The following is a 20,990-nucleotide window of genomic DNA, read 5'->3' as shown; positions in this document are numbered from 1 at the left end:
AGGTTATAATATGCGTCTCGGCATCAATTAAATATCCTTCTTTTCAGCACTTCAATCTCAGTTCTGAGCAGCTCACAAATATGAATGTCTCCCAACATGTGTGCTTCTGACATTTATAAAAAAGCAGAGAATGACTCAGTCTTGACGCATTAGTTCCACCTTCACAAAACAACTGGTCAATGAAGGGGGGGCATTTTTAGAAGGCATAAGCAATGGCTATGAAAACCCAAATGCCTTTGTACTGTATATTTACTGAACTTACTAACACTTCTGCAGTATTCTAGTTTTGCTATCAAGATGTAACATTTAAGTCATAATCCTGTTATCTCTGGACCACCAGGGTCCTAGAATGTTTTACAGAGCTTCAACAGTTCCAGTATGACTGTTTACCAGATTATTTCTGTACTATCATTACTATTTTAGCTCTCTGTCCTCTAGTCTAGTACATTCGGATATTCTGATCCTGAATATGTGTGCGATGCCCTGTTCCTGCTGGCATGTCTTTGGAATTCATTTGCTGGATCAATGTAACAATTCATACTAATGCTGTGCTCTATCAATGATGCGTAATTAATCCCGGTTTGTTCTGCTGACAATAACCACAACTAAGCCAAGCGCTCCCAGTGCAGACCTTTCAAGACAGAGATAATGGTGAGGAAAAAACAAATTTACATTAAGATCCGCCAAAGATTTGTGTTCTCAGTGCACATTAAAAACCATATTCCCTGTCCACCGAACAGAGAGCCTCATTCCACACAACCAATTCTCTAAGCCTTCCTAAGTATGTGGTTGTTGTCTCTTTAGAATGTCCATAAACTAAACCTGAGAAGATGGTGCTTTTAAAAACCTGTACTGTAGGAGGATGACGGAAGGAAAAATGTGATACAAGATGAGGTGTTTCCCTAAAACACCTCATCTTGTCAAATAATCCATCAGCCATTTATTATAAAGGCATCAAGCGTCTTCCTAGACATCTCTCATATGCTCAGTTTAGTCCACCCCATTAATCTCAATCAAAGCACCCGTTAACATCAGCTCTAGCAATAACAAGCGACAACCAGATGCATAAGGATTCAACACAAGTCTGCAAGATAAAAGATGCATGAAGAGATATTCTAAACTAAGGACAGCAACACCAATGTGTGCGCCGCTGAAATGTGTCCATCGTACTTCACAGGACACTGAAATATTAATACATTTAGATCTTTTTGTTATAATTGTTTCTGTATTTTGTTTTTAAAAAGGGGTAACATTGATATTACTTAGCAAAAACGCCCTAACTCCAGTCAAAACATTATCTCGCAGGATTAATAAGTATCTACGGTATCTATCCAAAAAGAGAGGTAGTCACATGAGACAGAGGACACTTATGTTGAAGGACTGAACAGACTGAAATTCCTTTTTTACATAAGAACCTGTGGGTGTACCAAGTGGAAGGTCAAAACTGGGCACTGCTGATTCACCAAAATGCTATAAGACGGTAGATAAGAAAAAGGAAGTACTGTAAATGGTCTATTTTAACTTGTAACTTTTGTAATGTTCCGGAAAACCAGATGCACTTACTGTAAATGCGTATCTAGGCCTACAGTATACTTGGTCCGTCTTCCTACAACCTTATTTACATAGTGTATAGTATATGCGCAGGTCCTCACTGAAATACTCTCAGAAATACTTAGAAACTTCAGCATCATTGTTGCCCAGAGCTTATCCCACGGCGCACACAGACAGAAACACTCATGCTCACAACAGGGCCAATTTTTACAGTAATTACTGAAAACTGCGCATATTCTTAAGAAAGGACCAAGCAGCCAATTATGAGGAATAATTTCAGCACTATCTGTCAAAATACCATCAAATAGTGAATTTTACATCACAGCACCTAGCTTCAGCGTAATGTCATTCAGCAGGAGTTCTAATTCAAATTGGTTGTCATTACATGCTGGACTGAATTTATGAATTTCAGAACCAACCACTATCTCATTTATACAATCGTTCAACTTCTTTTAGGTAAAGGAGTTTTACAGAAGAGAAGAAAGCCATTATCAGGGTCCTGTAATGTCAGAAAGCAATAGCATGGATCCTTACGGCTCAAAATACAGTGGCCTTTTAAAGCTCTGTTCAGAGTCTGGAAATATTTTTGTGACATCCACATCTGCCCCTCCCTTCTCATAATTCTGTAGCTATCATGTACATTGTCCTGACCCAAGATTAAATTCAATGGGAAAAACCAAGAACTAACCCAGTTTCTCTTAAAATGCACATGAGGTTAAAAAGACACTGAACATGTATTCCTTGTTATAGAGGTATTTTACTTTGATTACCATTCCTTTGAACTACAAGTATTGAGTATATATACAACCTTCGATATGTACTTTTTGTTTGTAGCTAATGTATGTAATTCTCTTGCTGCTGTACGTGGTCTCATTTATCAAGATATTAAAGCATACAGACTTGAAATATTAAACATCACTGTCTAGTTATCTGAATGCACAGCCATTTCCTAGTATGGTGTTGAATGTATATTAATTAAGAAGGCAGAACAATGGACTGTACAACTAAAAAGGATGTTCTTATTCAAAAGGCTCAAACTGCAGAAGGTGTTTCAATTGCACTTGTTTACACACTGATTTTTGTAAACTGTACTCAAAGATGTGGAAAGTTTATGCATACTGTACATACAGGAGTGGCTTCATCTAGTAAAAAGAAATGTTTAGTCACAGCTTTAAAGTAATGATAGAAGCAATAAAATGTCATTCTGGCCAGCATTAAGGGTTATTTTAAGCACCTTATAATTGTGATTAAGATAGATTTCAAGCCTTTCAAAAGGAAAAAAATAAGAAAATGTAGATGAAAGGGACTGTCTTCAGAATATCTTGCTAGAGCTCAGAGAAACTTGTCCATGTAGAAATATACCTTTGGACATTTATGAGTCACAAGTAAAATGCTGTTTTTTTCTTCCAAAATGAATGACTTCATCTCTACCGTTTTACTGTTTAACTCCCTTTAACGGGGTTTGGGAAAAAACAAAACAGAACTGAATTCTTTTGGTGGAGAGGCAGATGTGCACGGGCATCATCAACACCCATTTAAAAAGAATCACCACAAGTAAAAGGAGTGTGGAGAGCAAGTGGAAAAGTATAAATACACATATACTATCAGAAACGTTATTGATATTGCTCCCACATTTATCCAACGCAACTTATATTTGTTCCCATTTACATTAATATTTACAGCTGAAATATCTTAATAATAATAATAATAATAATAATAATAATACTAATACTAATAATAATAATAATTTCTTACACTTATATAGCACTTTTCTGGACACTCCACTCAAAGCGCTTTACAGGTAATGGGAACTCCCCTCCACCACCACCAATGTGCAGCCCCGCCTGGATGATGCGACAGGAGCCAAAGTGCACCAGTATGATCACCACACACCAGCTATCAGTTGGGAGGCAAGCAGAGTGATGAAGCCAATTCATAGATGGGTATTATTAGGAGGCCATGATTGGTAAAGGCCAATGGGAAATTTGGCCAGGACGCCAGGGTTACACCCTTACTCTTTTCGAGAACCACCCTGGGATTTTTAATGACCACAGAGAGTTAGGACCTCGATTAAGTCTCATCCGAAGGACAGCATCTGTTTACAGTATAGTGTCCCCATCACTATCCTGGAGCATTAGAACCCACACAGACTGCATGGTGAGTGCCCCCTGCTGGCCCCACTAACACCTCTCCCAACAGCAACCTTAGGTTTTCCCAAGAGGTTTATCTTTAGTGGGCAGACAGGTGTGAATTGCAGGGTGACATGGCTGCTGGATTTTGCTCAAGAGTACAACAAAGGCTCTGGGCTACTGGATAAAGACAAAATAATATTCTTAAAAACAAATTAAAAATAATCCTAAACTAAACTGTCCACAAGCCTACTGTTTTTATATTCCCAAAAGTGAACAGGGCAAACTTACAAACTCAATGTAACAATGTAATACTTTCTTGATTATTCTGATATAATTGTTAAAGTTATATTAAGCATCACAGAGTCCATCATGGGAAAAATAATTACCGGACGAATTAAACCTCACTTGAAGTAAGACTTTGTTAATACAGAAACAGTCTCTGTTAAGATAAAAACACCGATACACTGTACAAGCACCTATTGCATTAAATTCTGCATTTATCATTCTGTGAAAGTCTTAGCATTCAAAAGCACTTTCTCTTGCTAACTTAAAAATTATCTGTATAAACATCTACTGTATTCATGCCACTTTATAAAATGCAAAAAACAATCTAATCATCTTGACTTAAACATTACTACAGGAGTCCTAACTAGAAAAAAATGTAAATAAATCAGACAGCTATGAGTTCCCTCTTACATACTATACAGCTGTATATCTAAAGAAAATGTATTTTGTGTCTAGAGCTACTGTAAGCAAGTAACAATATTTTAAATCCATTAGAAAACTCAGGCTTTCCTAGACACGAGTAAAAAAAAAAAACAACCTTTTGAATACACTGTATATTTTTCATTTATCAGACTATGTTGTTGGTTTTAATTTAATTTGTACATACAGTACATTTTGCTTCAACAGTAGTAACTCAATGTTACTATGTGGGACAAATTTAATAAACAAAATGTGAAAATGCTACAATGTACAGTACTCTGAAGCATGGCAGCTGAAAGTGAATAAATAATACGGTATTGTTTAATTTGTGCCTTTAAATCGTGAGTGGTTCACAATTTGGTAGCTTGGATTGTGTGAATAGTCAGGTACTGGCCCCACAGAAAAAAACTTACAGTATGTCCAAGCAAGTCTTTAATCAACAATCATCATATCCTCTCTAGACAGAATAGGCACCAAACATTTTTTTTTTATATTCTTACGACATGGTGCCCTCTTGAACAATAACTGGTTACATTGAACTCTGCAATACTAAATTTTAAAGGCAAATTCTGATCCTTTTTTTGCTTCATGAAAAAATCAACACTCCCCAATTCAAGCATGAACTGTGTGCTTTTACAAGACTTACTTAAGGAAATCTACCTGTACTGTGCATCGAAACCAGACTGTTTTATGTGATAGGCCGTGTTTATTAAAATGTAATTTCACATTCATTGCCCATGTTGGTTTACTCGATACATTTCGGTGGACCAGATTACCTTGCACAAATATGTTTGTTTTTTTAAAGGATGTAGTAACATTCAATTAAAACTATTGACTGTACCACTGTATTGATGTACAGTATTGTAGTCCCAGTATATCGGTTTTAATAACAGGACATTAAAAATATTTTGAACTTTTACAAAGGATTCACCATATACTATTAGAAAGACAAACACACAGAGGCACTTTAACGTGGCTTTCACAGTGTTTGTCTTTCTAAAGCAAGCTCTGGAATTTTAGCAGCACTGTTAAATTTGTCTTGAGTTAATGCTATAGAAATAAAGCTACATTATTGTTTCTAGACAGTTCATTCCTTATGGGAAATTCAGCTCACCCTCCACCTGAGCTACTACCCTACACTGACCTCAGTCCTCATTACAGCTGCAACGACAAGGGCCAAGGGCAATATCTAAGATTTATTACATTGACAAAAGCACAATGGACACAACATGAGCCCAACGTACAGTAAATACTGCATATGTGTCTTGAAACATGAAGTATAATAATGTGTATTATCATTCCCAGTATTTGTTCAATGAAATAGACCATATTATCTGAAAGTTTGCCACACACACATTTGTTTTTTAGTAATATAACCAAATATCTCATAGCTCAGTGTGAATGCAGAAGAACGTCTAAGATAGACTGAAAACCAATAGGAGCCAACACAGCTGCACAATTTCTCTTATAAAATACTCTAAGGATATGGTCTCTTGACCAGTGTTTAAGATGCTTGCTGTGAGTGTGCTCTCCAAGTAGAGTCAAGTAGTTTCAAGTAGTAAAAGCCAATAACTCTACAGAATAATTTTTTATCCTTAAAACTAAAAGTGACATCCAGGTAAAATAAGTTTTAAATACATTTCCTCTGAGGTTTAATAAACATTGAATACAAAAAAGGTTAGTCAACAACTTTAGTTTGTTACAAAGTTGCTGGGGGTGTAATAAGACTACTGGGGCCTTATGTGCTGAATTCATAACTGTTGCCAAAATATATATTGTAATTACTTATGTACATCCTCATTTCCTGAGGTGTTCTCAGACGAGCATGAAAATATTATTTTAGTACTATAACAAGTACTTGAAGAACTCTAGAACAGTTATACTTCCTACTCCAACAACATACTATGAAATAAAAAGGGCTTGAAGGGAAAAAAAGAACTTGCTTTGGGAATGTAACAGCATTTTCAGTTACTTACTAATAACCCGGCCAGTTCTTACCTCTAACAAATGTCATCATGAAACTGTCTTGGTTTGATTCTGGTTCTGAAAGACAGTGCAAAAGACATAATGATGCTTTCAAAAGCTCATTTTTAATTCAACTGAAATAAAAACAAAATGCTGTGAAAGTCTGTAAGTGGGGTAGGACTAGTCCTCTGCTTCAGTTGCTACCATCACGCTGCTATAGGAACACATTGCTATAGGCATGTCAGCATTATACAACCCCAGCTGAAGAGAACAACAAACCTCTTTTATCATCAGCCACCATTCAGCACAGTCAAGGGAGAGTCCCTACACCTGCTTCTGCTTTAACTCTCTGCTTCTAACAGCTATCCATATTTACCACATGTACAGTACACACATCTATACAGTACAGACTATAGCATCACTCTGTCATGTCCAATCACCCCAAGTGACACATTGGGCCATGGCACAATAATTGGAAGTGAACTCAAACAAATTGGGATCCAGTCCACTGTCACTGAAGCAGAGAAAGATCCTGAACCCTGGTCTTATCAGCACTATGCTGATAAACAATTTGAGTTACCCAGCTCTGATAGATATATACAGTATATTGCTGTATACAGCAGCCTAACTGTCAAGAACATCTGTTTCTTATCAAATTTTACTTATCTTTCTTTATTTAAGGCTTTTCTGAAGTCACCTCTGGAAATAACCCAAAAAAGAATGGGCATAATCAAAATTCACCACACAGCTCTCATTAAAAAAAACCCTCAGGTCAGCCCAGCACATCTTATTTAAAATTCAAAGCTTTTATGTTTCTTCTCATGCTTTAGATGTTATTAGGCTGTTTCCACAGCTTAAGGTGATTCTAAAGTTTATCCATCAAAGTAGAAGTCACTCAGATTGCACAGTGATTCATGCAGCAGTTAAGCTTATCAAGGAGGCTAAAACAGAATTTTCATTCTTCATAAAAGATTATTATTTCCAATGTTCTGATCCATGTAGTGGGTACACTTTACTAATGCTTCTCAACCCTAAAACAGCATGATGTATTTTGAAGATAAGAAGAATTTTGATGATAACAGGACAAGTTATGATAGTTACTGTACGTGTCCCTACATGAAAGAAAAATGCAGTTTAATTAATGCTTTATGTTAAGAGTTCCAACAACCTCACTCAGAATCTACTCATGTACATACATTCACCTAAAGAATCTGGGGATAACCCACCCTTTATTCCACATGAGCTTCAGTATCTGAATCTGGAAAGGCAAAGCAGTCTTTCAAGTATTTCTCCACAGTCCATGTTGTCCTTTGCATTTCTGACAAATATGTTCTAATCTTTGTGTTAAAACACATTTATACACATTGACATGAATATGCAACGTTCTCTGTATTCATTTTGATTATCGGGCCACAAATAAGACACAAATAAATACAACTTAAAATGAACGGGAAATCAGTGGCTTACTCTCGAGTTTTTCTGTCGCAGTGATATTTGGCTCAAGAACTTTTGGTTCTCTATAATATTCAGTAGACAACATTTTCAAATCACTTGTTACTGCCATATACCGTTTTCAAAATTAATGCTGTCGTGGTGAACCCTGAATCAGAAGACACCAAGTCTGGATGCTTGAATTTTTTTGAATACTGCCCAGACTAATAAAGGCTTTATTTCTATCCTTTTATCCGAGAGTACTCATTTTCACATGTGTTCTAGAAGGGTAAAAGCTAAAAAATAAGACACACAGTAAAAAGCTAAAAACAAGCCTAATGTTTTGCAGAATTTACAAGCAAACAAGAAACTTGAAATCAAACTATCTTGAGATAAGTGACAAGTGAACAATTCCAAATATATAAATATATAAAAGCAGAGGTTCGGGGGGAAGAAATATTGCATCGAAAGACTCATCACGATGAGTTATTGTTGTTAGCGGTAAATGTGACTGTGTTCCATACCAATGTAAGCCCTCTAGCTATGTTAGACAGCTAATATAATTCTTTAAAATAATGAAACTGCAGCACAGGAATTTTGCTGCCTGTATAAGCAGCCCCAGAGAACCAACTACGAAAATCGGCCAACGATTTTGTAACCTGCAAGAAATGGAAAAAAATAGACAGAAGGCTTATGAAAAACATCTCCTTCCTATGAGGAATCCAACCCATGTCACAAAATACATTACCTTTGGCATTTGCCGCAACTGCCATTGATTAATTAGCTGAGGCTCACACACAAAAGACACTGAAATGTAAATGCCAAGACAGAGTGGGAGACTTGATAATCATGGGTCACATGTCGCTTGCATTCACTTACAGCAATGTTCTTAAGCTGACAACCTTTGGAATATTCCCTCTCATACCTACTACAACCTTCTTTCAACATTTAGAAAGTCTTTAGGCCAGAACATTTATTTAAATAACTTGCAATCCAGATACCGTATGACAATTCAAACTTAGTGAATTTAAAATGAATAATTTTCTAGAGGACATGTGTAGCAGTGTGTTGGAATTCTCACTTAATCCCAGGATCATTCATTTTCCCTGCCTTCAGTTTTTAACCAAAAGAAATAAAAGCAACTGCAAACTGCAATAAGTTTAGCATTGAATGTGGATTTATGGATACACTATATACATTAGAGAAAATCAAATTTTATAGAGCACTTTTTTCACAGTCATCACCCTCATAAAGAGTTCAAAATCATTCATTTGAAGGAGAAATGTAGTTTGTGACATGCCACTCTACTGCAGTTAAGTAATTTGAATGTTATGCACTTATAATAGGACCGCCATAACAAAGTGCCATTTATGCAGGGGCGTTAATGATAATAGCTGTGCAGTCTGAAATCAGAGATGCTCTGCAGTCATTAAACAATCTATCAGGTCCAGGATGCCTTAGGGCATCCTGAAGAGCATGGGAAGGTGTGTTGATAATACACACATCCTTACACACATCTTGCTGGTGCGGTACGAATTTAAATGCAATGAACTTCCTATTAGCCACCATTTACTCTACCAGCAGATAGATCACTGAATACTGTACTGTACAGTACTAAACACATAATAAAAATCACAGGGAATCAATCCAGCAAATTGTAAAATGTATTGTGACTAGTTAACCATTGCTCTTTTGTTAATAGTTTTTGCACAAGGGTTAAAAATTACTATGCCGGTTTTTTATATTGTTAACCTTGATAGATCTTGTAGGGTCTTCTTAAAAAACATCTGACAGACCAGGAGAAGTCTTTTCATAGACACTGCTAATGGAACTGAGGAGTCCATTATATATTAACCTGCTCATCTCCTCCTTCTCTTCTTATTCATATTCTGCAGGCGTCTATAGAAGAACGCTAAAGACACATACTATATTCACCCAGAAAGGTTGCTGACATGGTTCTTTTAAGGACAATGTCATTTCTTTGAACTGGACCATCCCCTCCTATAGAATTGCTGGTGATGAGTTTCAAAGTTTGAGAATGGACCTTTAAGTTAATGTCTAGCTTTAGTTACTGCCTCTAGCAGGAAAAAGTTTGTTTTTTCATTTAGGAAAAAAAGGTATCATACTGTACAATAAGTCAGTTGTTGTGAGACTTGTGTTGTAACAAGCAGATTCATAACTAAATTATTCAAACAAAACACAACGAAAGGCGTTCCTCATTTTTACTTTAAGGTCAAAATATTTCCAGCCTGTAGACTCTAAGATTGTTGTGGGAAAAACAGCAACCACATGTGGAAATATGGTAACAATCCAGCAACTGTTAAAATACTGTAGGTCTCTTGATCGCTTTTTCATATTACTATAAGTACTGTAACATGCATATGAATATGAGCAAGTAAAATTTCCAAGTTCAGATTCCCCGTAATGATAATTTTTCACTTAAGTAAGTCAATTATTAAATTATGTGTGGATAGAGAAGTGAACAATTTGTATTTTGCTTAATGTGCAACAATGGTCTACTAGGTTATTCAGCTAGCAGCCATATCACCCTACAACTCACTACTGGCAGCCCACTGAAGCTCAGCAGGAGTGAGGTAGGTCAGTTCCTGGAAGAGGTGTTAGTGGGGCCACCAGGTACTCACCCTGCGGTCCATGTAGGTCCTAATGCCCCAGTATAGTGACAGGGACACTATACTGTAAACAGGCGCCGTCCCCTGCCCTCCTTGCCAAATTTCCCATTGGCCTTTACCAATCATGGCCTCCTAATAATCCCATCTAAGAATTGGCTTCATTACTCTGCTCTCCTCCTAGCTGATGTGTGGTGAGTGTTCTGGGGCACTATGGCTGCCGTCGCATCATCCAGGTGAGGCTACACGTTAGTGGTGGTGGAAGGGAGTCCCCATTACCTGTAAAGCGCTTTGAGTGTAGTGTCCATAAAAGCACTATATAAGTGTAAGCAATTATTATTAGTAGAATTTTTATTCCTTTGTCATATATTTGTCTGAAAAGGACTAAAAAAAAAATCAACAGACCCGAGGTTACGTTCAGGTATTTTGTATGGTTGTAAACAGAAATAAGATGTGTGGAAAATGGGGCCAACAAACCAACACTTTTCCAAATAATTTTAAAAACGTAGAATTAAATGAGATTTGTACTGACTGGTCACCTGTCACTTGTGGCCTGGTTCTCACAGTGGAGAATGCATGGCAGATCAAAGGTATGACTTGGAAGCTAGATTTACAAATATAAATGCTTTACATTTTATTCATCTGAAGGATTACAAATCATGTAATATACCGGGGACCCACCTCATCCACCACTGAAGTGCTGTAACAATTTGGATGACGCTCAGTAGCTATTCTGTACCAGCGGTCCCACTACACAGCACATCATGAAAAGAAATGAGAAACTGGTTCGATAATTGAATTAATGTGGAACAATAGGTGGGCCCGATCGCACAAGCCTGTAGCAGAATTTACCACAACACTGTGGTTATAGGTTGTAGGCTGTAGGACCTCAAAATGAGAAAGTAGGCAGAATCTCAGTTCCATGTCTTATCTGAAAGATGGTACCTCCAACAGCGCTATATCCCTGGTCACCATGCTGGGAAATTAGGAAATTCTGGACCATAGGGATGGGTACCACCTACTGTTTCACCAGCCTTTGCCTGTTAAAGTCTTTAGAGAGCAATGGAAAATGAGCACAAACACAACATATACTACCGCACAATCAAAAAGACAACAGATGATTTGTTTGACAAATAGAATGGGTTCCACTGACCAAACCAGAGGTTACCTACACTGGCCTTGCTGAGTCCCAGTCAGTCTTATAGGTTATCCTTGTTTGATTAAAAATTAGGAACTCTTACAAGTTACTAAACAATTATCAAGTGATTTGCTCAATTATATTGATTAATGATTGATGATTTATTATAATCCATTTGTTCCAAATATTCGCTAAATTGCAGGTGCAGACAAAGCTTCTATCACTACAATACAATGGCTTAGTCATAATTTTGGTTTCCAGACTCAGGCCCAGTCATCAGCTAAAACTTGCAACTTACTTTACTGTTTTGTACAGTATCTGAGACAAATTATTGCAACAAAAAACAGCTTTTGTGTTTGACGGACAGGAAATCAAATAGCAACATCTATATACAGTATCCACTCCTTTCTCACACAACTAAAGAAAAAAAAACATCCAATCTGATGTGAAAACAAGTAAGTGCCACCTCAAGACTGCCTCTGAGGCGTGTTGTTTGTGTGTAATTTAAGAGCTGCAGTGCTTGTTGCTCCCTAATGCTCCAGCTGGTAACAGCTACTTGTTTCTAAGCCACACAGATGCAAACACTCTCTGGAGCCATCCTCCCCTGCGTGCGGTTGGTGTGATTACCGAGAGAACTTTTTCTCGATGTTGAGCAGCCTAATCAGCTTCCTCAACACACCACCCTGTGTGTTGCCAGGACTCCCTCATTTCCCAGCCCTCTGAGCAACAGTCCAACTTTACAACACTGCACAGTGCACTGAGCAAACGGCAGAGGAGGAGGCTGTGACTCAGTTAAGCAGAATAAACAGTTTTAATTTCCACAAGGACAGGTTGGTTTCATTATTTTGTATGTCTGTAGTACATCAAGGCACCTTGATTACAATCCGCTTCCTTTGACAAGTCTTGAGATCCATACTTCTATATTGCACGTGTTAAGAGTGTTGTCTAAAATGAATCTCTGGCAGGCACTTATTTGAAGTTGTGTCTAATAACCGTAATGGAAGAGAGTATTTCCTTTCCCCTGGCTAAAGTGTCAAACTGATCTGCCGCGTTGGCAATTGCCTTCTACATTTTAACACAAAGCTACAAGAGTTACCATCCTTGAGCAAAGCTTATTCAGCTGCACTGGCATTTCAATTTAATCAGAGATTAACCCATCTTGTGCAAAATGAATCAGGTTTCCATTAGTTTGTATATTAATCTCTCTGGAAAAAAATGTATGAGTTAACACTAAGTATAATGAGCCTTTAGTAGATTCAAACCAGTCGAAGATTTGAATCAACTAAATAATACAGACCTACAGTATAATACAGGTCTATATATACTTCTTTTATAAAACCCCTGCAGTTGGCAAAACACCTACAACACTGATCGATAGCTAACATAAATTGCATATTACTCCTTTTCAAAGTTATTAACATGATAATGTAATTTATAATTCAACGAATGCAATTAATACAATGTTAATAAATTACAACACAAAATGATACAAAGTCATATGCTTAAGTGAAATATTTGCAACCAAATGTCTAGCTGGGTCAAGCTGGAGCATGGTGTGCAGGGGAGATGCGTGAAGGACATTTATTAAGTTACAGAACAGCATGGGGACAAGGGTTTTCTTGCAACTGGAAAGACTGGTACTCAGGATGGAAACATGATGGACAGTATTAGTGAATTCCAGGGCTGATGAGAGAAACCTGCATTTTATCCAAATTTTATCCAAAGCAACTTACATTTGCTCCCATTCCTACAGTGAAATGTTCAGCTGAAGCCATTTGAGATAAGGTACAGTACCTTGCCTCAAGAATACAATAGCTGTGTCCCACCCAGAATTCGAACCCTGTCCCTTCTATTTACATGTACACTTTAATAACTTTAGGTGTTATTTGATGATAATAATCCCCACACTCTCCTCAAAAGGAGAATATTGAAAAAAAAAAACTTCAACACTTGCAATAATGTGTAACTGTCTGTGAATGCAGCAATTAAAATTCACCTACCTGCCTCAAAGTTGATAAAGTGCTTATGTTTCTAGTTTACTAATAAGTTTTCACAACTTCCCCAAAGCAATTAACATTCTAAATGGAAAATTACCATCAATCAAATTACCCAAGGGCCCCTAATTACAAATGCAGTACTTAATTATGCCTTTTCATTTTAGAGCCTTGTTCCTTCTAACCAATGGAAAGAGGCCATATAGATTAAGTGACTGTACTGTATTTCATAACTGCTGGGCAACCTGAAGGTCTGATTTCATATGGGCTTGAGTGTGGGGAAAATAGATACTGTATATACAGATAGAACACAAACAGTGCCTATAGTAAGTCTAAGTTTTCATTTGAAATTACTTTTCAGAATGTTTAAGCAATTTGTTTTTCACTTGAGGTTGTGCAATATAATGTGTAAAAGAAGGTAATACCGTACAAATTCTGATTTAATGTGATTCTTGATCTCAGTTTGTAAGGCCACAACATGTGTTACTCTGGAAACGGCATGTAGACTTTCCAGATGTACTGTACTTTTAATATTACACTTGGTAATATATTAATCATTCACTTTATTTTATTTTTAGCCATCAACTTGCATGCACTTTACATTACGTAACCACCTTAATACAGACTCTATATTGGACATCCTAAATGCACTTGGCTTTTACTAGCTGAATGCTACTTCTAGCAAGTGTTCTGTCCAGAGCTGGTTTTGAATTGTTTTTACCCTGTGTGTTCACTGACGTGTACTGGTATCGTGAGGGAAAAAAAATGTATCTGAACTACTGGGCATCTCTGAGAGGAGCTCCTGAGGAGCCTGTGAATTGAGCAGGCACTCTCAGACAAGTGTCAACTTTACTCTTGAGGTGTAAAGGTGGATTTAAAGACAAAATGGTCTCCTGTTACACTCTGTTGTGTCAGACATGCTTTTAATACGACTGATTTTAACCCCCGCAAATCTTTCAAGGGTTAGAACTAGTTGCAGCTGAAAGCACCACATTTTACAAACTTCAGCATTATAGGAAAGCCCACAGACTAAAACGTGGACACATTCAAAGCAGAGGAACCATCTGTGTTATTTGAAAAGAGAATGGTGCAGAGAGCTTAATATAAACATTATGGCATGCACTCACATAAAAAAAATCTTCAAAATCTGAGTCTGCTGAATAATTTATTTGTCGTGCTTAAATGATACTGAGGAAAATGTACTGGGCTGAGTTCCCTGGGTTCCTCCTGAAAACAAGATGTGACATTTCAAGGGTTTATCTCAGTGGGGAAGATTTTAATAAGTTAATTAGTGCACACTTTTACATACAGGGAGGGAAAAGCAGGAGATGTACACAGATTTGTAAAATGGATCCAATTTCTGTTTTATATTTTTCACTTCCAGTATTTTTTAAATACCATCATTCAAAGTGTTTAAAACACCAAATTATAGTATTTAGGATAAATACTAAAACATATCATGTGCATATTTGATAAGTACAATGTTAAAGCAATACTGTACTGTACATTACTTCTTTAGATTGGGTTAGTAACTGTTTAAATCTGTTAAAAATCCTGTATTTGTTGAAATTCAACTATGCTTATGAGGATTCCTATTGTTCAAGTAAGGATCACATACTGTAGGTACTGTATACTGTATGATTGCTATTTGTAAATTTAAACTTAAAACTTAAAAGAACTGAAATGATTGCCATTAATAAAAAAAAACACAAATACAGGCTTTAGTAATATGTAAGAGTTAAAAATCCTAAAAATAAAATTAGGTACCGGCATTTTTGGCAAACATTTTGGTATATAGTTATGTTGTCATGTTGAATACAATTAGAATGGGAGCTGAAATCAGAAAGAAAAGGGGTTCATTTAAAAATAAAATAGCTTTTATAATTAAATATAGAGTAGGAAGTACAACCTTAATTTGTCATGCATTATAAACTATACGCGTACATAAAATATAATGTATAGCTAACATTTGTATTTGGGTGGGACGGCGGCACAGTGGTCTGCACTGCCACCTCACAGCACAGGGGCCTGGGTGCTGTCTGTGTCTCTTCGTGTTCCTGTGGGTTGCCTCCAGGTGTTCCGGTTTCCTCCCACAGCCCAAAGACATACTTGTAGGTTAATTGGTTTCTGGGAAAACTGTCCCTGTGTTTGTGTCTTTGTCTGTGCTGCAACGCAGTGGTGTCCCATCCAGGCTGTACCCTGCCTTGTGCCTGTTGTTTGCTGGGATGGGCTCTAACTCCCCTTCAACCCTGAATTGGATTAAGCAGTTCGAAAATGGATGGATGGACAATCATACCTGGGTTGTAAACTGCAAAGGACTGAATGAATATGAATTTTACCATTTAAAAAATGAGACAAATAACAGAAAAATACTGGAGGTACAGCCACTTCCCTCCTTTCTACCAACCAAAACAAGGAATCATGACTGCAACATCCAGTTCAGAAGCCTAAAGTGGCCTCAGTCAGGATTAGGACTAGAGTGGATTTTGACTACCTGAACTATAGCGTCTGGGTGTGTAGAATTCAAGGGTATCTTGACTACAAATCTCAAAGTGTAGCAGCTGAGGTTTTCAGCATGCCCCAGTCAATTCAAACTCACAGGGGCTTAAAGAATCAGAGATCAGGGTTGACAGTTACTCACTGAAGGAACCCTGCAGGAAGACTGCTGCATTATTAATCCCTGAGACCTACTCTGAGTTGGACATTTGTTTTGTTGAATAATTAGCCTCTGTCCACACCTGCAGTCACTAGGCAGAGATGGGTGTAAATCACTCAGGGGGAAGACCTGACTTCCACACTACTGCAGAAATGTAAATTATAGGCTAGAGCTCACCCCTCTACCATTAGATACCTTCTGCTTTCAAGCACAACAGAAAAACATTAGCCTGAGTGATTCAATTTCTGAATGCTTCCACAGTCAAAGAACCTTTTGGCTTTGAGCAATTTGCAAAAATCTCTTACCGAATACTCAACAAACCCTTTAATAAACTCTGCAAACAGCACTTCAAGAAGAAAAACACAGCTGAAGGAATGTTTCATTAAAGGTGAAGAGACACAAATTATCTATTATCTAGTTCTCATAGTGCATATTATGTACTGACTACTTTTGCCTCCAAACAGAAAAGAGAGTCTAGTCTTAATGTCAGGTTCTGTGCCGAAATGCCAAAATATACTGCTTATTTAAGCCAGTCTGATTGAACAAAAGGTCACAGTCTAAGAGCAAGGAATATAAATCTTATTTGTCAACATTACAGCTACTGAACAACGAATTACTGTGTACAGCATGTATTTGCTGTTCTTTCTTGAAAAAAACAAATGCATCATAAAGAATAGGCATGAGCTTTAGGGTTTCTGATCTTATAAACAACTCAAACAGCATGCAGTCCTTGATTTCCCATAGTGTACTTAATAATGAGCTCCTCCTTTCCCAAAACAAGAAGACGCATGACTTTGATATCCCTATGGTGATGTACCATACAACAACAAAGGGCACAATGACTGTGCGACATCCCCCCCTTTCTCTTTAGATACTCGCATTAAAAAAAATACACTCACATACTATCAAGAACACTTACTTTGCAGGTGCTCAGAGGCATAATAATAGACATCTTCATACCCCTCGTGGTAATCCTCCTCAGGTCGATACTTTTTCCCTTTCCGTCTCCTGGACCTCCTTATCTGCTTGACAAAGCCCAAGAAGCGCTCCATTCCTGTCCCCTATCTGCTCTGTCAGCAGCGGTGTACCTTCGCAAAGTGTGTGTGCCAACACTCAGCTTCACAAAGAGCACGCCGAGTGCATGAGAGAGCAGCAGAGGCAGAACCGGGGGCAGCAATTCCCAAAGAAAGAGGTTTTTCTTTTCTTCAAAAATAAACAGCTCCACAGCTGAAGAATAGCTGCCTCTTGTAACCTGTCCTCTCTGCTAAGAAATTTCAGTCAGTCGGGGTGCCTTTCAGCAGCACATCCTCACTGTGCCGAGTCAAATTCATCTTTACAATCCATTTCTGTGTCTGTGCATTGCTTTCCTGAGAGCCTCTACAGAAGCAAAAACACACAAACGTCTTTCACTATTAGTTCTCCGCAATTCCTGCTAAGGAGAGTGACAAAGTTAAAAAAAAGCTGACTGTCAGACGAGGAGTCCCAGTGCTTAGATTTTACTATCCGTACAGTGTTTCTCTCTCTCTCACACACACACTCGCTCTCTCCTGCACACAGTCATTCCATTCCAGGGAGGGAGGGCAGGAGGGGGAGTGGATAGGGGGTGGGGATGCAATGCATTTCCAGAGACTGCACCATAACTGAAGGCAATCAAGGCATTCCAGTGCCTGTCTTGTAATTTCATTGTGGACACAGTTAACCTCGTGCGCACGCATAGGAGCAAAAAGATGCGTGGTATTGGCTTTGCTGGATACAGTAGTAACTCGCAATGGTTTGATCCACTTATAACACTAATAGTCAAGTGAATGTGCGTTAATTGAAGCAGCAGCCTGAGAGATCAGCAGCTGCTTAAAATGACACTTCTACTTGCTGGGTAGTAATGCTTCTGAACCGCAATTATCTGCTCGATTGAGATTCTCCATCTCCATTTACAGCTTAAACTGTAGGACAAGGAAGGGAGAAATGAAAAACAAAGAATGTACAGTAGCAAGAAACCTCAAGAGACAGATGACATGCTGGTGCCTGGTGTGTTAATCTCCGATCTTATTATGTCTGGAGCTTGGATTTCAAAAGACTAAACATGATTGTTTATATTTTAATAATACACATCTTTTTAATGAAGGCACTTCAGCTTTTTACCCCCTAAAAAAATACTTTTTGTTTTGTTGTGTGAAGTAATACCATCAGCTTGCTAGTAAAACTCCCACAATTAGGTTCTGGCTAGTGAAACTCTCACCTACACACAGTTAAGGCAGAAACTCTCACCCATACTGGCACAATGGACCTCTCTCATTCTCTCCCTGCCTGCAATTTCATATTGGTGACACACAGGATTTCAAATGCAGCCTGTTCCTTGTGTCAACAATATCAGCACATCTTATTTAAAACTGATGATTTCCTTCTTGGGGAAAAAAAAATTGTGCGAGGCAGAGGAGGCGGTGTGACTCACACCAAGGACTGACTGACTCCTCTTGAAGACCCTAGGAGTGACAGTCATACCCCAGGAGTGCCTCGCTGACATACACTTGTATCTGCATACGCCAGCTGTAGCAATCTAAACTCGTTTGACTAAGCAGGTATTGATTCAGAACAAATCCAGAAGAAAGGCAATCTCCTTCTCCGGGAGAAAATAAAATTAACTTTCAGGAATCAATTATGTGATTAAATCCCTCCACTGTGGTCCATGCTTTTATGAGAATGCACTGAGTGTCTTCCGTGAAGCTCAGAACCTGAGAGTTCACTTTATGAGTTAGAGAATAAAAGGACAGTTACAGAATGTAGACATTTAATGAATGTACGCAGCTAGAAGGACAGACTGACACCTAGCAGCAGGGGAGGATCACCAGCCACAACACTCAAGACAGCACTCCGTCTCTCAAAACCTCTTTCCCTGTCAGGTGGGGACAATTTGTTCCACATTTTTTAACAAATCTCCTATAAGTTTGTTTTAGATTGGTTCATGCAAGGTTCCCTCATTAAAATATGTACACACATTAAAATCAGAATTTACCAATAGTCACACCCCATCCCCCAAAAGGAACCCAAACACCTTGATCTTCTTTAATATGTGTAATATCTTGGATAAAAATTTGAGAGCGATTGAACAAATTTAAAAAACTGTATGATTTTTGTATTAAGACAGGACCTGGAATTAATTTCTCCACGTTCCAAAAATAATCTGAAATAAATAATGGACAATAATGAAAAGAATAAATTATTTACTATTTTGCAGGTGCACCTCACTACTGCCAGTATTAAGATCACTTTACTGGCCATATACTGTACAATTTCTTGCATTAGGAATTTGTCTTTTCACATACCCCAGCTTGCTCTTCATGAGACACACAGGCACACAGACAGGGAGAGAAGCTTGGGGTCAGAGCCCAGGGTCAGCCATTTATATAGCACTCCTGGAGCAGTTGGGGTTAAGGGCCTTGCTTAGGGGCCAAACGGAGTAGGATTCCCCTGCCAGCCACAGGATACAAACTGACAACCTTCCAGCCACAGGCACAGAGCTACCACACCGCCCCAGTGGAGGCTGTTTATAGCCTAGGAGGCTATTTATAGTTTATGGGGTTAAAAGTCAATTTTTACACTTTTTTTGCACAATCTTAGTGTGTACTTTTGACAAACTGACAAGAATCTCTGATCTCTACTTGATTGACAAGGAAAAAAAATAACATAACAATAAACAATAAAATCTCTTCCAAGTTTCTGAATGGTCAGACTTAGCTGAAAGACGGCAATTTCTACCTATTAGAACAGCTTTTTCCTTAGCAGGTCTTTTTGAAAATACACAAGGAACCCTATATTTTGTTGTCTGCCATTTTAATAATAATTAATAATAATAATTGCTTACACTTATATAGCACTTTTCTGGACACTCCACTCAAAGCACTTTACAGGTAAGGGGACTCCCCTCCACCACCACCAATGTGCAGCCCCACCTGGATGATGCAACGGCAGCCATAGTGCGCCAGAACGCTCACTGATCAGCTCTCAGTGGGGAGGAGAGCAGAGTAATGAAGCCAATTCATAGATGGAGATTATTAGGAGGCCATGATTGGTAAGGGCCAATGGGAAATTTGGACAGGACGCCTGGGTTATACCCCTACTCTTTTTGAGAAACACCCTGGGATTTTTAATGACCACAGAGAGTCAGGACCTCGGTTTTACGTCTCATCCGAAGGACAGCGCCTGTTTACAGTATAGTGTCCCCGTCACTATACTGGGGCATTAGGACCCACACAGACCGCAGGGTGAGTGCCCCCTGCTGGCCCCACTAACACCTCTTCCAGCAGCAACCTTAGTTTTTCCCAGGAGGTCTCCCATCCAGGTACTGACCAGGCTCACACCTGCTTAGCTTCAGTGGGTTGCCAGTTTTGAGTTGCAGGGTGATATGGCTGCTGGCTAATTTTTACTCACAGCTCATCTCTTTTTCTGAATGTATTTATTGTTGTTTACGTGAAATTTTTGCTACTGCAAGGTAAGGGTTAGTTTTATGTATTATGGCGAGGTTTCGCTTTTACAATTGTATTTTGCTGGAGAACTTATAACTTATTAAGGCTCTTTGTAGTGTCTAAAAACTGATTTGATGATTTGTGTAATAAATAAAAGATTTAGTTGTTGTATCCAATTTAAAAAAAAATCAGTTTTGAAGTTGAATTTGTCATTTCCTTTTCATATAATGTTCATGGTGCTGTGTTTGGATTTTGCGGGCAAAAATCTATGGAATTCAAACATTGTTCTGTATGCTTATGAAGACTTGGTGGATTGTGGTGAGCAGTACAG

The 20,990-nt window shown here is 38.1% G+C and overlaps 1 protein-coding gene across 9 annotated transcripts in view; it reads right to left on the bottom strand.

Moving 5' to 3' along the window:
- grip1 (glutamate receptor interacting protein 1) overlaps positions 1 to 20,990 on the bottom strand; it is a 309,859-nt gene that overhangs the window by 153,248 nt on the left and 135,621 nt on the right. For 5 of the 9 annotated variants that reach the window (XM_088644621.1, XM_088644622.1, XM_088644628.1 and 2 more), the window contains exons 1-2: positions 17,119 to 17,710; positions 6,387 to 6,431 (exon numbers count right to left, since the gene is read on the bottom strand). The exons of 2 other annotated variants lie outside the window; for them this stretch is intronic. In XM_088644621.1, coding sequence (XP_088500747.1) covers positions 6,387 to 6,431; positions 17,119 to 17,251 — 178 coding nt within the window. In that variant the 5' untranslated portion in view covers positions 17,252 to 17,710. Of the gene's footprint in view, positions 1 to 6,386; positions 6,432 to 17,118; positions 17,711 to 20,990 lie in introns of those variants that run through there. 2 more of the 9 variants (XM_088644623.1, XM_088644629.1) reach the window with 1 other exon arrangement.

The sequence above is a fragment of the Lepisosteus platostomus genome, chromosome 9 (assembly GCF_059453375.1).
Source record: "Lepisosteus platostomus isolate fLepPlt1 chromosome 9, fLepPlt1.hap1, whole genome shotgun sequence".
NCBI classification, from domain to species: Eukaryota; Metazoa; Chordata; class Actinopteri; order Semionotiformes; family Lepisosteidae; genus Lepisosteus; species Lepisosteus platostomus.
Note: the sequence above shows the minus strand (reverse complement) of the source record. Positions and strands in the feature narration are given on the sequence as shown.